At 43.4% G+C, this 18,320-nt stretch overlaps 1 protein-coding gene across 37 annotated transcripts in view; it reads left to right on the forward strand.

Moving 5' to 3' along the window:
• The first annotated feature begins 3,728 nt into the window (after positions 1 to 3,728).
• Rims2 (regulating synaptic membrane exocytosis 2) overlaps positions 3,729 to 18,320 on the forward strand; it is a 472,086-nt gene continuing 457,494 nt past the window's right edge. For 32 of the 37 annotated variants that reach the window (XM_028879263.1, XM_028879264.1, XM_037197756.1 and 29 more), the window contains exon 1: positions 3,994 to 4,272. In XM_028879263.1, coding sequence (XP_028735096.1) covers positions 4,085 to 4,272 — 188 coding nt within the window. In that variant the 5' untranslated portion in view covers positions 3,994 to 4,084. Of the gene's footprint in view, positions 4,273 to 18,320 lie in introns of all 37 variants that reach the window. The other 5 variants (XM_028879266.2, XM_028879270.2, XM_028879271.2 and 2 more) reach the window with 2 other exon arrangements.

The following is an 18,320-nucleotide window of genomic DNA, read 5'->3' on the forward strand; positions in this document are numbered from 1 at the left end:
AATGTGCTGGGTCCTCCTACGTCCACCTCAGATCAAGAGTCTAATCTGGTGGAACCGAGTCCCCGGCTGAGCTTCTCTACTTCTTGGGTGACTCCGGTTTGTGTCTAGTTGATAAAAACCAACCAGAACACAGCCAAGTGCCCCCCACCAGGCCACATACACAGCCCAGGGTGCTTGCTCACCATGCAGAACTTCAAGGACAGAAGCAGCTCTCTCTACCTGTTAGGACAAACTGGATGCAGCGGAGTACAAATGATTGTCTTGTAAGTATCTAGATTTTGTAGCATAATACAAAGGCCTCGATACATTTAAAGAATGTGATCATTTTATAGTTTTATACTTCAGGTATTCCTCCTGATACTTACCTATAGCTTATAAATAGTCCTTATAATTATGTAAAAGGAAAGTTCACAGGGGACATAAGCTTACAAGAACCCAAATTCAGTAATAAAGGGCAGTTCCTTCTCAAGTTAAGCAAGAACATTGTATTTGGAGTCTATTACACATGTGTTCACCTAATGAGGGACATGCCCAAGTAAAATAGAATACATGTCCATACAAGACATAGTAAGAAATGACTAACATTTCAAGTAACACAAAACCTGAACAAATTATTTCTAAGATCCATATTTTGGAAAACCAAAGCCTTGTAAGAATACTTTATTACGAGCATAGCAGTCCTATCTTAAATTGGGTGAATATTTTTAAAGTACATCACCTAGGTTACAGATCATTTTAAAGTTCTATATGATATATATGCATATATATAGTCTATCTGTGTGATACAAAAATTACGACAAATTTTTACTTTGTAAAAGTACATGACTAATGACAGATGAATATTATGTATTTCCACTTCTAAAAAAAAATTCAGTTGTAGTAAGTAAAAGACAGCACAACAAAAAGCAACAGCAGCAAACCGCCCAAACGGCAGATCCCAGGCAGCCCACTCACATTCTCGGAGGATGCGGGCTGTGGCAGATTCAGGTTCATGCCTACTATGTGTTAAGGGCCGGTATTGGCTCATCCAGGGAGGTGAGGCAGTGGAGGGGGGAACTCAGGAAGCTACACGACTTGCAGAAAATAATGTAGGTCCCAGAAGGTGACCCTCTGCTGTAAAGCAACCCACATTTTTTTCCAGTCTTACTAACTGCTTTCAAGTTCACATTTTATGTTTTTGAAAAAGCTAAGTTATTTTAACCTCAGAATCTTCAGACTCAGCAGTGTGTGCACATTCTGGTTTCTGATCCTGTTGCTGGCCAGGGTTTAGAGGATGGTATTTTTAAAAACGGAATCAGAAATAAGGTGGAACGTTATTATTTATAGTGCTATCGTCACGTTTAAAGGAGAATGTACCGTGGTTTTGGTGGCTGGTGTTTCCTAGGTTAAAGCTGTATGTATACCAACTGACTGGGACCCTGTCTTTGCATGGTGGCAAGGAGTGTGTGCACAGCAAATTTAACAGTGAATTTTAGGTCAGCGATTCAACGTTCTTCCCAAGTCTTTCCTTTTGCTTGCTTCCTTCCCTGTCTGGTGTTCTTTCTTCACCATTATCTGTATAGCTCTCTTCACCCTTCGCTAGCCATTAGCCAGCTGGGGTTCTTCCACAACATACCCACGACTCAGGTCTCAGAAACGGATTCATTTGCTCCAGGGGTGGGCTCAGGTGTTTTTTTTTTTTTTTTTTTTTTTTTTTTTTTTTTTAAAGCAATACATGTCATCTTCACGTGGTAAGGTTGAAAACCACATTGGACTAAGTTTATCTAGATTCTGGGTCCAGCTCTATTATTATTTACCATATTTATAAATCTCCTGATCTCAGTCTTCAATTTCCTTTATGATGAGCTTAAACATTCTTTAACTGTAAGACATTCAAATCAATTGCGATACATATCTCATCTGTTTTGCCCAGCTCCAAAGCAGTGAAAATAATTTGGATTATGAATCTGGTTGGAAACAGGTGAGTGGCAGTAGCAATCGGCAGTAATAATAATAATAATACGAAACAAAACATAAGCAAGCTTTTCCATTTCTTCTATCCAGTTACAAAGCATGGAGAAAAACAATATAGAAATTTCAGCTTAGAAATCACAAGAGCCATCTAGCGCCGCGTTGTCTGTTCCCAGTTCTCTTAAATTGAGACTAGTCAGATGGTAAGTACCTGGGGAACAAAGGGAGGAGGAGAGAGAGCTTACTACACATAAATACAATACAAACCCCGAAGGCTTTACTCGCCAGCCCACGATCTGGCCTGGTACGAAGCGGTGCGAGTGTGGAAGGCGTGGTGGAGGTGTGTACACACACACACACACACACACTCATGCACGCACACTCTAACCTTGCTATCCGAAGCACTTGTCTAGAGCTCCAAGAAGAGGAAGATGGGGTGATCCGGATCACCCCCATCTGGCTCGCTCCGCCCCCAGGGAGAGCTGTCTGGGCAGCTCTTGGCTTCTCCTTGAGCCGGCGCGGGTGGCGGCCACCTCCTTCCTCCCGGAGCCCGTTTTTCTTCTTTCACGGAGCTCATCTCCAAGCTTCTAAAATCAGGCTAAGGCTCTCCTCTCGCTTCTCTAGAGTGAACGGCAGGAAGGGGCCAGAGAGGCCGAATCCTGGGTCCCAGCTCATCCTCCGGGGAGCAGACCTGATCCTTTTGCCCGCACACCTCCAGTCTCCTCCTCACCCCAAGCCTCAGGCCAACCCTGACTGTCCCCTCCGCCTCCAGCGTCCTCCCTTCAGTGCCTCTCGGTGCCGGCCAGCCCCGTTTTCCAGAACTTCCGCACTCCTCCCGCCCTGGTCCCGGCGGCCCGAGACCCTACGAGCGCTCCCCATTTCTCTCACACCTCCCTGGGGTCACTCCTCCGGCCCTGCCCGCTTCCGGGTCCCCGACCCCGCGGGGACACCCACCTGCTCGGGTCTTTCCCCCATTCCAGGACCCCGCCCGGGGACAGCTCGGGAGCGCTCGGTCCCCGGGGCTGCGGCTCCAGCCACCCGGGGAGCTCCCCGCCCCCACGGCCCCTCCATCCACAGCCCCGCACCTCGGGGGCGCTCACCCGCGTCCCCACCCGACTCCCGGGCCGTGAGCCGCGGGTGCTGGGGACCAGGCCGAGCGAGTCCCCGGCCTGGGCGGTCGGGAGGCGACGCGGGGCCCCCGCGGGGAAGAGCCTGCGAGCGGAGGGAGGGCGGAGGGCGGAGGCGGCCGCACCGAGCGGCGGCGGCGGCGGCGGCGCAGTGAGCGGGCGGACCCCGGGGGCGGCGGCGGCGGCGGCGGGACCCCGGGCGGGCGCGTGCCGAGCCCCGCCGCGGGTGCGTGCTCGCTGGGGTCCCGGCGTCGGCAGCGGCGGGGCGCGGGCCGGAAGGCCGTCCGCCCCGGGCCGGGCGGGGGCGGGGGTCCCCTGCGGCAGCCCGCGCGGCGCGCTTCCCGGAGGGCTGCCTCCCTCCCTCCCTCCCTCCCTCCTTCCCTCCCTTCCTCCGGCCGGCCGGCGGGACAGACAGCCGCGCCGCTTCCTCAACGCCCCCTCCGGGCGCTCCCCCGGCCGGCCGCGGCTCGGGGCGCACCCGGGGCGCCTTCCCGGGACTCCCCAGGGGGTCGGGCTCGCGGGCGGGCGGCGCTTCCCGCTCGGCCGGCGGCGGCCACTCGCGCCCCGGCCCGCGCGCCGCCGCCCTCCCGCCCGCTCGCTCGCCCGCCCGCTCCCTCCAGTCACCCCACCCTCGGCCGTCCCCGCCACCTTACTCCACCGCCCTCCCCCGCCGCTCGGCGCACTCCGCGTCGGGCCTCCTGCTCCGCGCTCCCGCGAACCGCTCACTTGCCAGCCCTTCGCCCCGGGAAGAAGAAACATTTCCCCGGAGCGCACTCCTCAGCCCTCCTCTCCCTCTCCTCTCTCCCCCCCCCCCACCCCAGCCCGGCCCTCCCCTCCCCCTGCCTCCTCTCTCGGGGGAGGGGGGCTGCCGCCCGGGATTGCAGGCCATTGATTTGTATGGTTTGGTCCCCGCGCCGGAGGCTGCCCCAGCCGCCCGCGCCGGAGCCGCCGCGGCCCGTGGAGTTGCCTCCCTGCTGCCCGAGGGTGGTGGTGCGGCTCCACCAAACATGTCGGCTCCGGTCGGGCCCCGGGGCCGCCCGGCTCCCACCCCGGCGGCCGCGCAGCCGCCGCCTCCTCCTCCTCCGCAGCCCGAGATGCCGGACCTCAGCCACCTCACGGAGGAGGAGAGGAAGATCATCCTGGCCGTCATGGATCGCCAGAAGAAAGAAGAGGAGAAGGAGCAGTCCGTGCTCAAGTAAGGACCGGGCTCCTCCATCTTCCCGCCTCTCGCCCTGCCCTGCCCGCCCTCCGCCCCCCGCGGCCGCTAAGCCCCGCGGCCGCCGCGCGCACCGGGGATCGCCGCCGCCTTCCCTCCCGCCGCCGCCGCCGCCGCCGGGGTCGCTTTCTGGCCGTGGGAGCCGCGGGGGTGTGTGTCGCGGAGGGAGGGCGCCCAGGCCGGCCGAGGTGACGGCGGCGAGCTCGGGGAGGCGTCCTCTGCCCCGGCGGGCGCCCTCCGGCTTTTTCCCCTCTGCGGGCCGCCGCGGCTCCGGGGGACCGGGACGGACGAGGCTGGAAGCCCGGCTCCTCGCGTCCCCCCGCTCCTTCCCCGCCGCCCCCGCGCCCAGGCGGTGGCTGGGGCACGGAATCCAATATGGCCGTGCACAGGTGCTCCCCGGGCCGGACCCGGCGGAAGGCGCCCGGGCCCGGGGTGCGGGCGCCGCCGGGTCCCTCGGCCCGCGCCCGCGAGGGCCGCCTCTGTGCCCCCCCACTCCCGCCCCCGGCCCCCGGCTCCCGGGCGGGTGCGGGAGAAGCGCGCTGCCCACGGCCGCGGCGGGCGGCGGGCGGGCGGGCGGCGGCGCGGGCCAGGGGCCTAAGCGCGGCCGCGTCTCGGGTGGGTGTGCGGCCGCCGCCATCTTCCAGCCCCTCCCCCGCGGCGGGTGCTAACACCCTGCGCTCGGTCGCCGTCCTTCCTCTTGGGCGAACTCGTAAATCGGGGCGATCCCGAGCAGGCTCCGGCGCCGGCCCTCGCCCGGTGCGGTGTGGGTCGCTCGCTCCCTGGCTCGGGAAGTTCTACTCTTGTTTGCTCGCAGTCCAGCCAGCCGGGATTTTTGCCGAGGGTGGGAGGCGTGAAAAGTAGCAGCCAGACATCGGTGGAGAGGCGGTGTAACTTCAGCACCAGGGAACTGTCCAGACCGAGTTTCCCTCGGCTTTGGGAGTCCTTGTCACTTTGCAGTGTAGCTGAGATTTGTGCCTACAGGTTTGCTTTTAAATGTTTTATGATTTTGGGTGTCTCGGTTACTCCGGGAAAGTCACTGTCTAGATGTGTAACCTTTTGGTGTTTATCCAAGTCATTTTTTTTCCATTTTTTTTTTTTTTGCTTGAAACGAGTTACTCACTATAAAAAATTAACCTGTATGTGCCTAAAGAGGGACAGTTCTTTTTGCAAGTCACCAAATACACTTTTCCATAATCTCTGTAGAAGCATACAATTAAAAGTGTAGACTTCCTCTGTGAAAAGAAATAACATTCTGACCTCCAGCCACCTAGTTTGAAAACAGGTTGTTGAATTCAGTTTTCTTTCACGTATGAAAACACACTTTGTCTATTGTACATGTGTTCATATTTAATTGAAATATATTTTGCATAGCCTATGGTAACAAAATTTATATAAAATAGCTATGTATCTTAGGAAAATATGCAATTTCTCACAAAATAATGAGGGAAAAAGAGAGCAAATGTAGTCCAGATATATTAACAGAAATTGAGAATTCTTCTTCAAAACTAACTTTCAGATTTGAATAATTACTATGGAATTTGACTTATCAATGGACATAAGATATGAACAAAAAGTTAAGTAATTTAATAAGCTTAAACTACGAAATAATATAGATATTTTTAAAAAGCTCTTTGAACATACTCAACTTTAGGGATACAAATAGTGCTAAACTTTTGATCATTATAATTTTATATTCAGACATATGAATTTATATTTCTTAATATAGTTGTTAAATATTAGTGTAGCCAAAATGATGCTCAAATAAAATATGGCTTTATTTCTTTGACCCACATATTTAAATGGAAATGGGTTTTTATTTATAGTAGATTAAATCATAGTGTTTATTGGCTAGTTAATTTCATATAGTTCTATATTTACTGCTTCAATATATGGACATTTAGTAGAATACTCGATTGCTGAATTAAAAATTGCTCAAAATGAACATTGTATTTTATTGGAAAGATGTTATTAAAGGATTTTTCAGGTCAACTATATGTGTGTACACCTCCAAGTAAACCTACATACTTTGCAAATACATATGTTTGTCCGTATATTTCACATTATTTAGGTAGACACATTCTCTAAACATATCCATATATGTGAAATCACATCAATGAAAAATACAGATTCAGATTTAAGTACTTATTTACATAGTTTTAAATGTTCTTTAAGATACTTTTGAAATGAGATTAGACAAGGAAACTGAGAGTAAACTTTATAATAAATTTACAGTGACAAAAGGCAAATTATTTTGAAGAATTGGACTGTTTATTAAATAATATGTTCCTGGTCTTGGGTGTTGGATAACAGTGTGCTCTGTAGGAAAAAAATAGTACTGATAGTTGTGAGTGACTACTCTTTCCCTTGAAAGTTTAGGGCTGTTACCCAGTTCATGGGGACACAGTTTTCTATAACTTGGTAGTGCTATCCTTTATTTGCATGCTAGCATCTTTTCTGAGAGAAGACCATAGGCACAGAGAAATAAAGCAAAATTCAAATTTATATCTAATACTTTAAAACTGTTATGTTAAAAATAAATTTGATGTGTGAAGCAATTGAAAACTAGGTAAAAATACTTTGTGTGATCTGTGAGTTTCAGTATTCATAATAAGTATTATGCAAAGTAAGATGTTTGTATCCAAGGGCATCACAAGATGATGTGCTGGAATGCAAGAAGAGCATACTAAAACTTATAGTCCTGTCTTTGAAAAAAAATAGACTATGCCCCATTAGTACTTAGTATAGATTAACTAATACTAAGATGCATATAATTTATGAATAAATGCATACATTAAAAGTTTATGCCTGAGATGTTTTCAATAAGAAAGATGAGCCATCAAAACAGGTTGAGGCCACTACAGTAAACTCTCTTTTTAGGAGCCTGAATAATTAAAAATGATTCATACTTCATTATTAGTGATTCCTTCAAGGCCCAGCTCTGCATACACATACTGAGGAAGCCTTCTGCCAATCAAACAATGCTATCTTACATGTGAGTGAGCTACTGTAATTTTCAAAGCATTTTTACATCTCACTAGCCCCCGGTTAATTACTAAACCAAAACCAAGCAAAAACCCTTACGCAGATCCCTGCGGCGGTATCAGTTTTGAGTCTTGAGAAGTCACTGTTGTGTTATTTTGCTCTGTAGCATCCTAGTGCCTAGTAAGAAACGCTGAGCAGAACTGCAGTGCAGTTGGTTCATTCATTCTGTGGGAAAACGAGGAATCAGTTTTTGAAAGAAAAACTGTTTAATGACTATTGTGCTTCTGTTGTCTTTTTTGTTTTTGTTTTCATGTGATTTTAATTTTTTTTTTTTGTAAAAAGTATCAAGAAGGCAAAGCCACTAAAATCAAATAGAAAGGCATCCAGTAAATATGTATTGAGGTTTGTTATACACCTAACATAGTCTTTTATACAAAGCGTTTTGAACACAGAAATTATTTTCTCCTTTCTATCCTTTCTTGCTACTTTTTCTATCCTGCCCCCTCCCCGCCACCGTCCCCCCTGGATAGTGTCTTTCTGTAACCCAGGTTGGCCTTAAACTCACAATCCGTCCGCCTCTGCCTTCCCAATCCCAAGCGCTAGGACTAGAGGCATTTTTTTTTTAATGCCACATCTAGCTATTTATGTGTTTCAGAAGGTGTGTATTATATTATGTCTTCATATTCAGCTTTGATTTTCTATTAATGTTAAAAGGGTAACTTGCCCCCCGAATAACCAGAATAAAGCACATTCTTGATAGATTAAATTAACAAGTACACATTGTGTGCGTGTATGAGTAGTTCTAAATGTTTTATTGTATTTAGTTTATTTATTTATATTTGGGACAGATTGTCGCTTTGTCATTCTGGCTTGTTTGGAACTCACTCTGTAGACCAGGCTGGCCTCAAACTCACAGAGATCCACCTGTCTCTGCCACCCAAGTGCTAGGATTAAAGGTGTGGGCCACCATGCCTGGCTAGATTTTTTATTTTATTTTAGTTTGGGACATAGTCTCTCTACATAGCCCTAGCTGTCCTGGAACTGACCATGTAGACCGGGACAGCCTCAAACTCACACAGATCTGCCTGCCTGCCTCTGCCTCTTGAGGGCTGGTATCATAGGCTGTGTGCCACCACACCCAATTTTAATTTTTTAGTGTTGCAATTTTATAATGAGTTTCTAAAGTTAATTTATAAAGTTAAGTTATATTATTGAATAGATAATATATAGTTTTGCTACAAAATATCTTACTTACCTGTTTATTACCCATGTACAATTATTGTTACCAGAATATTTGTTCTCCGCACAATAAAATCTAGGCGCCAAGAGATGTATGTGTATATAAGCATGTGTATTTATATGTGTGCGTGCGCTTGCACACAATACACACACACACATATGCATGTTTTTTTCTTGTGTATGTGTTGTTGTTTGTTTTTCAAGACAGGGTTTCCCTGTGTATCCCTGGCTGTCCTGGAACTCACTACCAGGTTGGTCTTGAACTCACAGAGATCCTCCTGCCTCTGCCTCCCCAGTGCTGGGATTAAAGGCGCATGTCACCACCACCCATATATGCATGCTTGTATGCAAACATAAAAGTATAAGTATGTCCTGTATTTTGCTTTTTAGGAAATAATTTCTACATTCTGTTCAGTGCCAGTATCTGTCCCATTTTCTGACTATTTCCCTAACTCATGCCATACTTTTAGGTATTTAAGTTGTTTCTGGTTTGCCACTAGACACAGTACTTTGATACATTGTTTTTAATGTATCAGACTGTATCTCTGGGGTCAATTCTTAGAAATAAAATTGTTCTTACAAAGAGTCAGTAAACTTCAATAAATACTACCAAATTTATTTTTGTAGAGGAAGTATGTATAAATCACATATACTGAGGAGATTTTCCTACTTCCTTGCCAAATCAGTGTGTGGTAAGCTTGGTCAGAGTTTCAGTAATAAATATGCCACTGTAGATTTAACTTGTAGTTTTCTTATTACCAATGAGAGTGAGAGTCTTTCCATTTGTTTAGGATCATCTACATTCCCTTTATTGTTGGTGATTTTTAGTGTATTGTTGAAGCTCTTCATATATTTGTGTTAGGACCTTATTCATCCTCTCATCCCTTTTTACTTGTCAGGATTTAAAAAACGTGTTCAAATTTATGGCTTCTAGATTTGATACCAGCTTACAATGGCCTTCTTTATGCTAATATTTGTCTGTCTGCCTGTCTACCTGTCTGTGTCTCTCTCTACATAGCATGCCAGATGAATGATAGTGAGTCATAAAGACTTTAAATAAAGATGATCACTGCACCATGTGAATATATCCATTACCTTTGCCTAAAATGGAGACTTTTAGTTTAAGGATTCAGATGTATTCTAACAATAGCTTGGCATTTTTATAAGAAAGTGTATAAAGAAATTTTAATCTATATTCTGTTTTAAAGTAAGAGAACAATTAGTAATATATTCCAGTTGACAGTTCATTTTAAAAAAGGGACAGTTATAGTGTGTGAATAAAGAGGTAGTGGAGACAGGGGTGATGGGCCAACTTAGTTGTTTCTTAAAACTTCACTGGTTAATAAGTTCTTGCTTAAATTATTAAAGTCTCTGAGTTTTTGAACCTATGCTAGCTATCTGTGTACTAGGGTTGATCATTATCGACTGAGTTTCCTGAGTGTGTAGGTATGCAACATGCCATCATTCTTGTCTACTAATTATAGACAACACTCTTTTAAGAATTAAAACGTTTTAATAACAGATGTAGGTGAAGGGATTGAGAGATTTATTTCTTGTTTAGTAGGATGTCAAAATATTTAGAGGGACATTTATTTATTTATTTATAGACAGGGTTTCTTTGTAGCCTTGGCTGTCCTATTTATTTATTTATTTATTTAATTTATCTATCTATTTATTTATAGACAGGGTTTCTTTGTAGTCTTGGCTGTCCCAGAACTAGCTCTGGAGAGATCTGGCTCTATCTCACAGAGATCTACCTGCCTCTGCCTCCTGATTATGGGATTTAAGGCATGTGCCACCAATGCCCGGGTTCAAGGGACAAATAACTTGTAAGAATAGGATTGAAGTGAGGGAGTATGAGGACTTGGAAGCAGTTTTCTCATCAATATTCAGTTTTTAGGAAGTCTGAGAACTAAGGGGTAGTAGTGAAAATAATATGAATACCAAATACTGCTTACCAGAGGGAATGTAAGTGACTAATTGTGTAGGCTACTTTGTGATTTTCCTTTGTGGTTACTTTTTCATTATGTTATCGAACCAAATATGTACTTATTTGTATTATTCCTATTATAAACAAGAGTCTGAAGCCTGGTTATTAGAACTTAGAATGCCCATCTTCAAATTGTTGCTCAGAAGCTCAATGTGTGTATGATCGTGTCTTTCTTATCCTTTGGACCTTCCCTGAAATCATGCATGTTTAGAGACCCCCTTCTCTCACCATGCTTTTAACCAGGTTTCTTCTTTCTCCTTTATTAGAGCATCTTCTATGTTTCCCAATTTATGGTCTGCCTACTCTGCTAGATCATTGACTTTCATAGACTAAACACTATTATTTAGAGAATACTTGAAGTTAAATCTAATAATTAAAAGAAAAAATATTGCTTTGCAATAGTATACTTATTTCTGAAATAAAATTTAGTTTTAAAATTTATGCCTAATTTACTTGGAAGTTGACATATATAATGCAGCTTGTTTATTTTATAATTATTTATTTGTACAGTTGCAATTGTTTTTAAACTTAGCTTATCCATTTTCACCAGAAAATAGAAAATTGTAATGATATATCATTTTAAAATGTAAGAAACTTAGGAATTAAGTAATATTTTGCTTTAAAAATTTTCTTTTGATCATTCATAAATTTCCATTGTGTGTAGCAGAGCTGAATGTACAGAATGCCTTTTTTTTCTTCTTCAGGAATTGAACCTAGCTAGGGTATTGTGTGTGTTAGGCAGACACTTTATAGCTGAGAGATAGTTGTATCCTTAGGCCTTTAAAAATATGAAATAATTAATTCATTTATTGTCTGTGCATGTATGTCTGAGTACAGGTACACATATGCCACAGTGCCCATGTAGGGGTCAGAGAATTCCTTTGGGAGTTGGTTATTTTCTGCCATCTTATGTGTTTTGGGGAACAAACTTAGGTCGTCAGATCTTCTTCGTACAGTGCTTCTGTTTGTTGAGCCAGTGCTGATATGTAGCCTAGGCTGGCCTTGAACTCATGACCTTTGTTCTTCAGCTTCATGAGGGCTGGGAGTGCTGGCCTAACAGGTGTGTACCACTGTACTTGGCTCACACAAAATGTATTAGATAGAAATAGTTTATGCCTTTCACAGGCAAAGCGTCTGAGACTAACCATTTCATATGAAGACAAAATAATGTAAAATGTTATGAAAAATACAGTAAAGGTGTATTCAGTACATAATAACCATAGTAAAAAACATTCAGACTAATCGTGTAAATAGTTTGTTTCTTGGGCGTTGTTTCAAAGTACCAGTTTATCCTGGTAAAATATCTTGAGATTTTACTCCTAGGCTTCCGTGTTCTCTGGTGACCAATGAAATGCAGAGATCTCTGGGTATCCAGATACTTTTAACCACTGCCAGCTAACCCTTAGGGAATTCAGTGTAGGAAAAGTGATGAACTACACCTAAAATACTGCATAGTAAGTGCTAGACAGCCACTGAGGACAATGCCTCGGGAATATATGCAGGTGAAGAAGTTTCCCAACCAATCCTAGGTAGATGACTGCTCTTGTGTCCCAAAGGATGGGTAGATGTTATCCAGGCAAGTGGAGCTATTCCAAGCAAAAGCCTGACCCAAAGAATTCTTCGATTGTAAACAGATGTGTAGCATATAGGGCATGGTCAAGGAACGGTTCAGCAGAGTATGTGCTTTAAATGGAGATGAGTTATTAGAGGAGACGAGAGAGGCCAAAGGTCAGTTCTCAGGATATGAGTGTCATCGTCATGGCAGTCGGAAGGGATTTTAAACAGTGACACAGTATAGTTAGACTTTTGTTGGGAAATACTCTTACAGTGATGATTAATGAGAAGTGTAGAACTAGAGGCAAGGGCACCAGTTAGCAGACTTTCAGTAATCCAGATGATAAATGATGAAAATATAAAATTAGACAGTAGAGAGCCAAGGTAAAGTTTTCCAAGAGTTAGAATCCAGAATTTCCAGGACTGGACAGCTGTTTGTGAGAGTCAGGTACGCTGTCTTTTAAGATGCTGGGCTTGTTCACTGACGGCCATATAAACCTGCTCATCTCAGTGTTGGTTAGTGCTCTGGACTTGGCTAGTCCGAGCACTAGTGTTTTTCTGATGGAGCAGCCCCACAGCAGATTCCTTTATTGCTTTAGTTTTTCTAAGTTTTATCGAATGAATATGAATTAGAGAAGTAACTCTGTAACTTGTAATGTCTTGGTGGGGTAGAAAATAGAGAAGTAGAAAAACTTACCAAAAGTGAGGAGGAAGAAGAGGAGACAGAAAAAAGTGGAGAGAGAGAGGTCAGTTAGGGCTCTGTGAAGCTATTAATCGGAAAGAACCCTGCTATATCTTTGCATGGAAACTTCTCTGCTGGAGAGCTTCCCTTCCCTGCCCTCACTCTGCTCCCTTCCCTCTTCCCCTCCCCTCTTTCTTTCTCTCTTTCCCTCTTTCTTTCTCTCTTTCCCTCTTTCCCTCTTTCTTTCCTTCCTTCCTTCCTTCCTTCTTCCCTCCCTCCCTCCCTCTCTCCCTCCCTCCCTCTCTCCTTCTCTTCCCTTCCTCTTCCTTCCTCCATCCCTCTCTTCTTTTCTTTCTTTCTTTTTTTCGAGACAGGGTTTCTCTGTGTAGCCCTGGCTGTCCTGGAACTCAACTCTGTAGACCAGGCTGGCCTCAAACTCACAGAGATCCGCCTGTCTCTGCCTCCAGAGTGCTGGCATAAAAGGTGTGTGCCATCAAGCCTGGCTGCTATGTGGTCTTTCAAAACTCCTGGTCTTTTCTTTATGAAACATGCCTTATTCCCATTGATAAGAGAGTCTCAGGAATTTCTCACCCTCTGGCTTTGTTTCAATTCTTGGGCATTTTAACTATGACACTGTCTTTGTTTTATGTTAGGTTTAACTAGAATAAATTTCTGTCAGGTATATATTTATACTTCTGCGAAAATTTTGAAGATTTGGATGAATTTTAGAAAAATAGAAGAAATTAGCTATGGGACTGAAATGTTGGAGTTAATGAAGTTTGTTTCTCTTTTTACTAGATTACTGAATTATTGCAGAATTATAGAATGTGTATTATGAAAGGAAGAGGGAGCTCATTAGATTTTATGGTGTAAATTTCAGAAATAGGATCGGAAGTAGTTGTCAAAGGGGCCAGTTAGGGAGCTGGAGAGATGGCTCAGCGTTAGGATTACTTGCTGTTTTGCAGATGACTCAGGCTTGATTTTCGGCACCCACACAGCAACTCACACCTGCTTGGTACTAGTTACAGTGGACTCCACACCCTCTTCTGGCCTGTACCAGGTGCTTATGTGGTGAACTGAAATGCATGCAAACAGACACTTACACACATAAAAAAAATCGTTTCTTAAAAAGGGAGACAGTTTAGTCCCAGGTGTGATGTGATAGTTCATTTTCTTTATCTGTAGTTCATAGTATAATATAAACAAATTGACTAAAAGTTATCAACTTTTATGCTGTTTGTATTTTATGAATATTTTTACATGTGTGTTATATAAATATTGAAAGCATTATTTCTATTTTCATGTAACAAAGAACTACCTACATGCTTTTAAAAGGTATTTGGGATTAATAACTTTTACCTAGTTTATACATCATAAACATTTAATATTTTTATGTAACACCATTTGGTAGGTTCTTAAACAGAGCTGGATACATACTCCTTTTAGTAAGCTTATGTTTGTCTGGAAGGGAAAAATAGCATGGCAGTTTCCTGCATCTGTGACTAGGCTTCTGGGCTTGTACGACTGGGAAAAAACAATACAGTAAGCAATGTGGTTAGGTAGCAGAATAATCAGAGTGGTATTTGGCGCTTTGGTATTTAGTTGACAGATGGAGATGATGCTCACATCCATCTTGTTTTGTTGGCATATGAGAAGTCTATTATAATTTTTCTAATAGTTTGTTTCCCAGGAGCATAGATGAAAAGCCTGTTTTATCACACATAATTTCTGTTACCCAAAAGCTGTCTTTAGCCTGAAAGAATTAATTAATGCTTGTTCTGTCAAAAATGAATTTTGTTATGGAGATGGCAAGGTGTTCATGTTCGTCTATATTTTCTTTCAGAAAGTTATTGCTGTACATCATGGCCCCTAGCTCTGGCCTCCCTTTATGCTCTTCTCGCATCTGGATAGGTTGATGTGACACCGAGTTTTAGTGGATGACTATACTGTTCTGTTCCCACTAGCTTTTAATGAGTAAGAAATAGGCTTTGGATGTTAGATCATTGCAATTTTGGGGGTTGTAACTATTGTTATGAGTAATATCACCTTGTTTTGTTGGAATGTCTATTATCATTTTTCTAAATTTGGCTAATACCAATTTTCTCAATTTTTTTTTCTGTTTTTTGTTTTTTGAGTCAAGGCTTTACTGTGTAACCCTGGCTGGCCTGGAGTTAATTTTTAAGACCAGACTGGCCTTGAATTTATAGAGATCCATCTGTCTCTGCCTCCCAAATGTTGGGATTAAAAGTGCATGCCACCATAACTTTTTGTTATTTAACTTTGAAAAAGCTTGCATTTCATAACTGTGCAATAATTAGCTACAGAAGTACTTCCATTTATATATTTGTTTGTTTGTTTGCTTATTTACTGAAGGGTCTTATGTATTCTAGGCTGGCCTTGGACTTGGTGTGTAGCTGAGATTAACCTTGAGCTTCTGGTCCTTCTGCCTCTACTCCTGAGTGCTAGGATGGTTGGTGTGTGCTCCTGCACTGGAAGCCTTAAGAAAGGAACTACCTCCCCGGCCTCCTAGTACCAAACTCTTACTGTAGGCCGATAGCTCTTCACTGATTGTCTGGTCTAAGCCAAGTGTTAATTCAGTCACAGGATTAGTGAACAAAATTTCTAAGGAAGGGTCTGTTCCACTTACTTGGTAATTACCATGCTGAACTCTGTCCTTGTTTGTCTGGGTAGGTATAATCATAATAAACTGGGTGGCTTATAATCAACAGAAATGTATGAAAAATAAATTCTTTTCAGTTTAGTTTTTCACAAGTTTCTGCGAAAGTCTAAAATCAAGGCAGTGATGTAGTCATTGTTGGCCCAAGTCTACCTTTCTGGTTTGTGTGTGTGTGGCTTTCCTCTTGGTGTGCCCTCACATGGCCTGAGGGCACAGGAGCTCAGGAGTGCCTTTTCTTTTTCCTTTGCACATAGGGCCGCTGATCTTAGTGGAGGCTCTACCCATAAAATCTTGTCAAGTGCTCCACCTCCTATTATCATGACATCCAGGAAGTAGACTTTAAGATACGAATTTGTGAAACATAAGCATTTGATCTACAATGTAATCTAACGGAGAATTATAGTTGACAGTTCAAGTGTTAGGTCTGACAGGTGTTTTGCTTTAGAAGCATATACAGCACAGAGCCTTAACGAGAAGTCAGAGATACATACCTCTAAAGACTGGTTTAGAATGTGTTGAAGCCTCATGTTAAAGTTCACCAGGTTTAATGCTGATGGTTGAATTCTGTTTCCAAACTGAAGGTAAGGAAGCTTGATAGGAACTGGAAGTTAATTTCAGCAGACATTAAGGGCATACAGTTGAATGCTATTGGAATCGATGCTTGTTACATATTTCTTCCATCTATTCCACTTTCCTTCACTATGTGGCATACTTTTGGAGGCTAATTTATGTGGTTTGTATCAAATGGCTTCCTTATTCTCAAACTTCATTCAGGTTTTGTCAATGTGGAATACTGGCAGAGTAGAATGATAGAAGAGAATGTGGGCATAATATATGTTCATAGTCTTCTTCCCTACCATGTGTTTGTGGGTAGCTTTATCTACCCCCCACCTTGGTTTTTCGAGACAGGGTTTATCTGTGTAGTTTTGGAGCCTGCCCTGGATCTTACTCTGTAGACCAGGCTGGCCTCAAACTCACAGAGATTCACCTGCCTCTGCCTCTGGGTGCTGGGATTAAAGGCCACTGCCTGGCCTGGTTGCTTTATCTTTGTACTCAATCCACAGGTAGTCTGTCCACACACGTTTTCTCCTTTTGTTTTGAAAATGCTTTCCAGCATCACTGTCGAGGCTCACCTCCGCCCCTCGCTGGTTTCCTTCTTCCCTGCCCCACATCTGTAAACTGTCCGTACACAGCACTCCTAGTTTTTCAGTTTCAGAATAGTGTTTCTTTCCTGGTAGAGCCTGGCTTCATACCCCATTGTTTACTAACAAGTTAATGAATGTGAATAATGGGTCACATCGTAGGTATTTAGAATCTCCTTCACTCCATGTACCAATGACATAACCATGCTAATCTTGGACTCTTTAGTCATTACATTCTTGACTCTGTTATGTATATAGCCTGATTCCTTAACTGATAAAGGGCTGTGTGTGCAGCTCCATTGCCCTGATGAGAATCTTTTAATAATTTTGCCAGTTACAGTCTTTCCTTTCAACTTACATAGTTCAACTTACATAGTGTTTTGTATTTTTCTATGTTTCTGATATTCAGTAGTAGTTACTAATCTTTGTTTTCCTTAGAGCAATTAAGTTATTTGAATCTGTGGACTAAATTTTAATATTTTTAATTAAACAATTTATTTTTATGTTCAGGGAAGTGCCAGGTACATTTAAACATGTTTTAAGTAAGACTTGGAGGTGGAAGGATCATCTTGATTTCCTTCTATTCTTTCAGCCACTGATGTAACCAATTAATAAATATTTTTTAGTCATATTTTTCAAATATCTTTGAAATCTGTCTTTTTGTCATCTTCACGGTCCCTGTCTTGAAGCTTTAATGTGATTTGCTTATTTATTTCTAAATTATTATTCATGTCTAAATAGGTTTAATTTTCATGTTTACCTCTTCTGACCCAACCTCTAATAATGCTTTAGCTCTTTAAGACACAGATAAATATATTTTAGAATCCTTAACATTCTTCCGTGTCTTAAAAATTATTTTATGTACATGGGTGTTTTGCCTGCATGTATGTCTGTGTATAACATGAGTGCCTGGTGCATGAAGAGCCCCTGGAACTGGGGTTACAGATGGTTTTGAGCCACCAGGTGGGTGCTGGGAATTGAACTTGGGTACTCTGGAAGACTGTCCAATCCTCTTAATCATTGAGTTATCTCTGCAGCCCCAGGTGTTCATTTTTTATTTTGAATTTGTCTTCCATTAAGTTTTGTTTGGCTTTGACTGTATTGGTGGACTTGTAGGAGTTGAATTATATTCATTCAGTATTTATTATACACTAGGTTTCAGGTCACAGAACCTTGTAAGTATAGGACACAGGATTGTATCTGATACTTTAACAAACACTTGTTTATTTACTAATGCATGTGTCTGTCAAAGACTGTGAGAGCATATGCAGGAGTCTGTGTCTGTACTTGCACATGGAGACCCAGAGAGGGCAGCAGGTGTCTCTTCTGTCCCTTTTTCCTATTGGAGGAGGGCCTCTCCTTGAATCTGAGGGTCACACTTGGGCTAGGCTTGGAAGCCAGCCTCCCCAGTGACCCTTCTCTGCTGTCCTCAGGGTTGGAGTTTTAGACATTTGCTGGGGTGCCTGGCTTGTTCTCTAGGTGCCAGGATTAGAACTCCAGTCCTCACGATTCTGGAGGAAGTCCTCCTTAATTGCTGAGTCAACTCACTATCCCCTGTATCTAGATCTTTTCGACTGAAATGTGTTTCCCTCCCCTCACATTGTCATTTCAAAAGCAGAAAGAGCAGAAGTGCTTGGACTCTGGAGTCAGACAGCCTGGGTCTATTTGTAAAATGGGAATAATATGCACTTCAGAAGCTGTTTTGGAATTGAGTTTATACTTGCAAAGCTCTAAAAAAATTTCTGAAATATCATGTACACC

This window comes from Peromyscus leucopus, chromosome 20, assembly GCF_004664715.2.
Source record: "Peromyscus leucopus breed LL Stock chromosome 20, UCI_PerLeu_2.1, whole genome shotgun sequence".
Lineage (NCBI taxonomy): Eukaryota > Metazoa > Chordata > Mammalia > Rodentia > Cricetidae > Peromyscus > Peromyscus leucopus.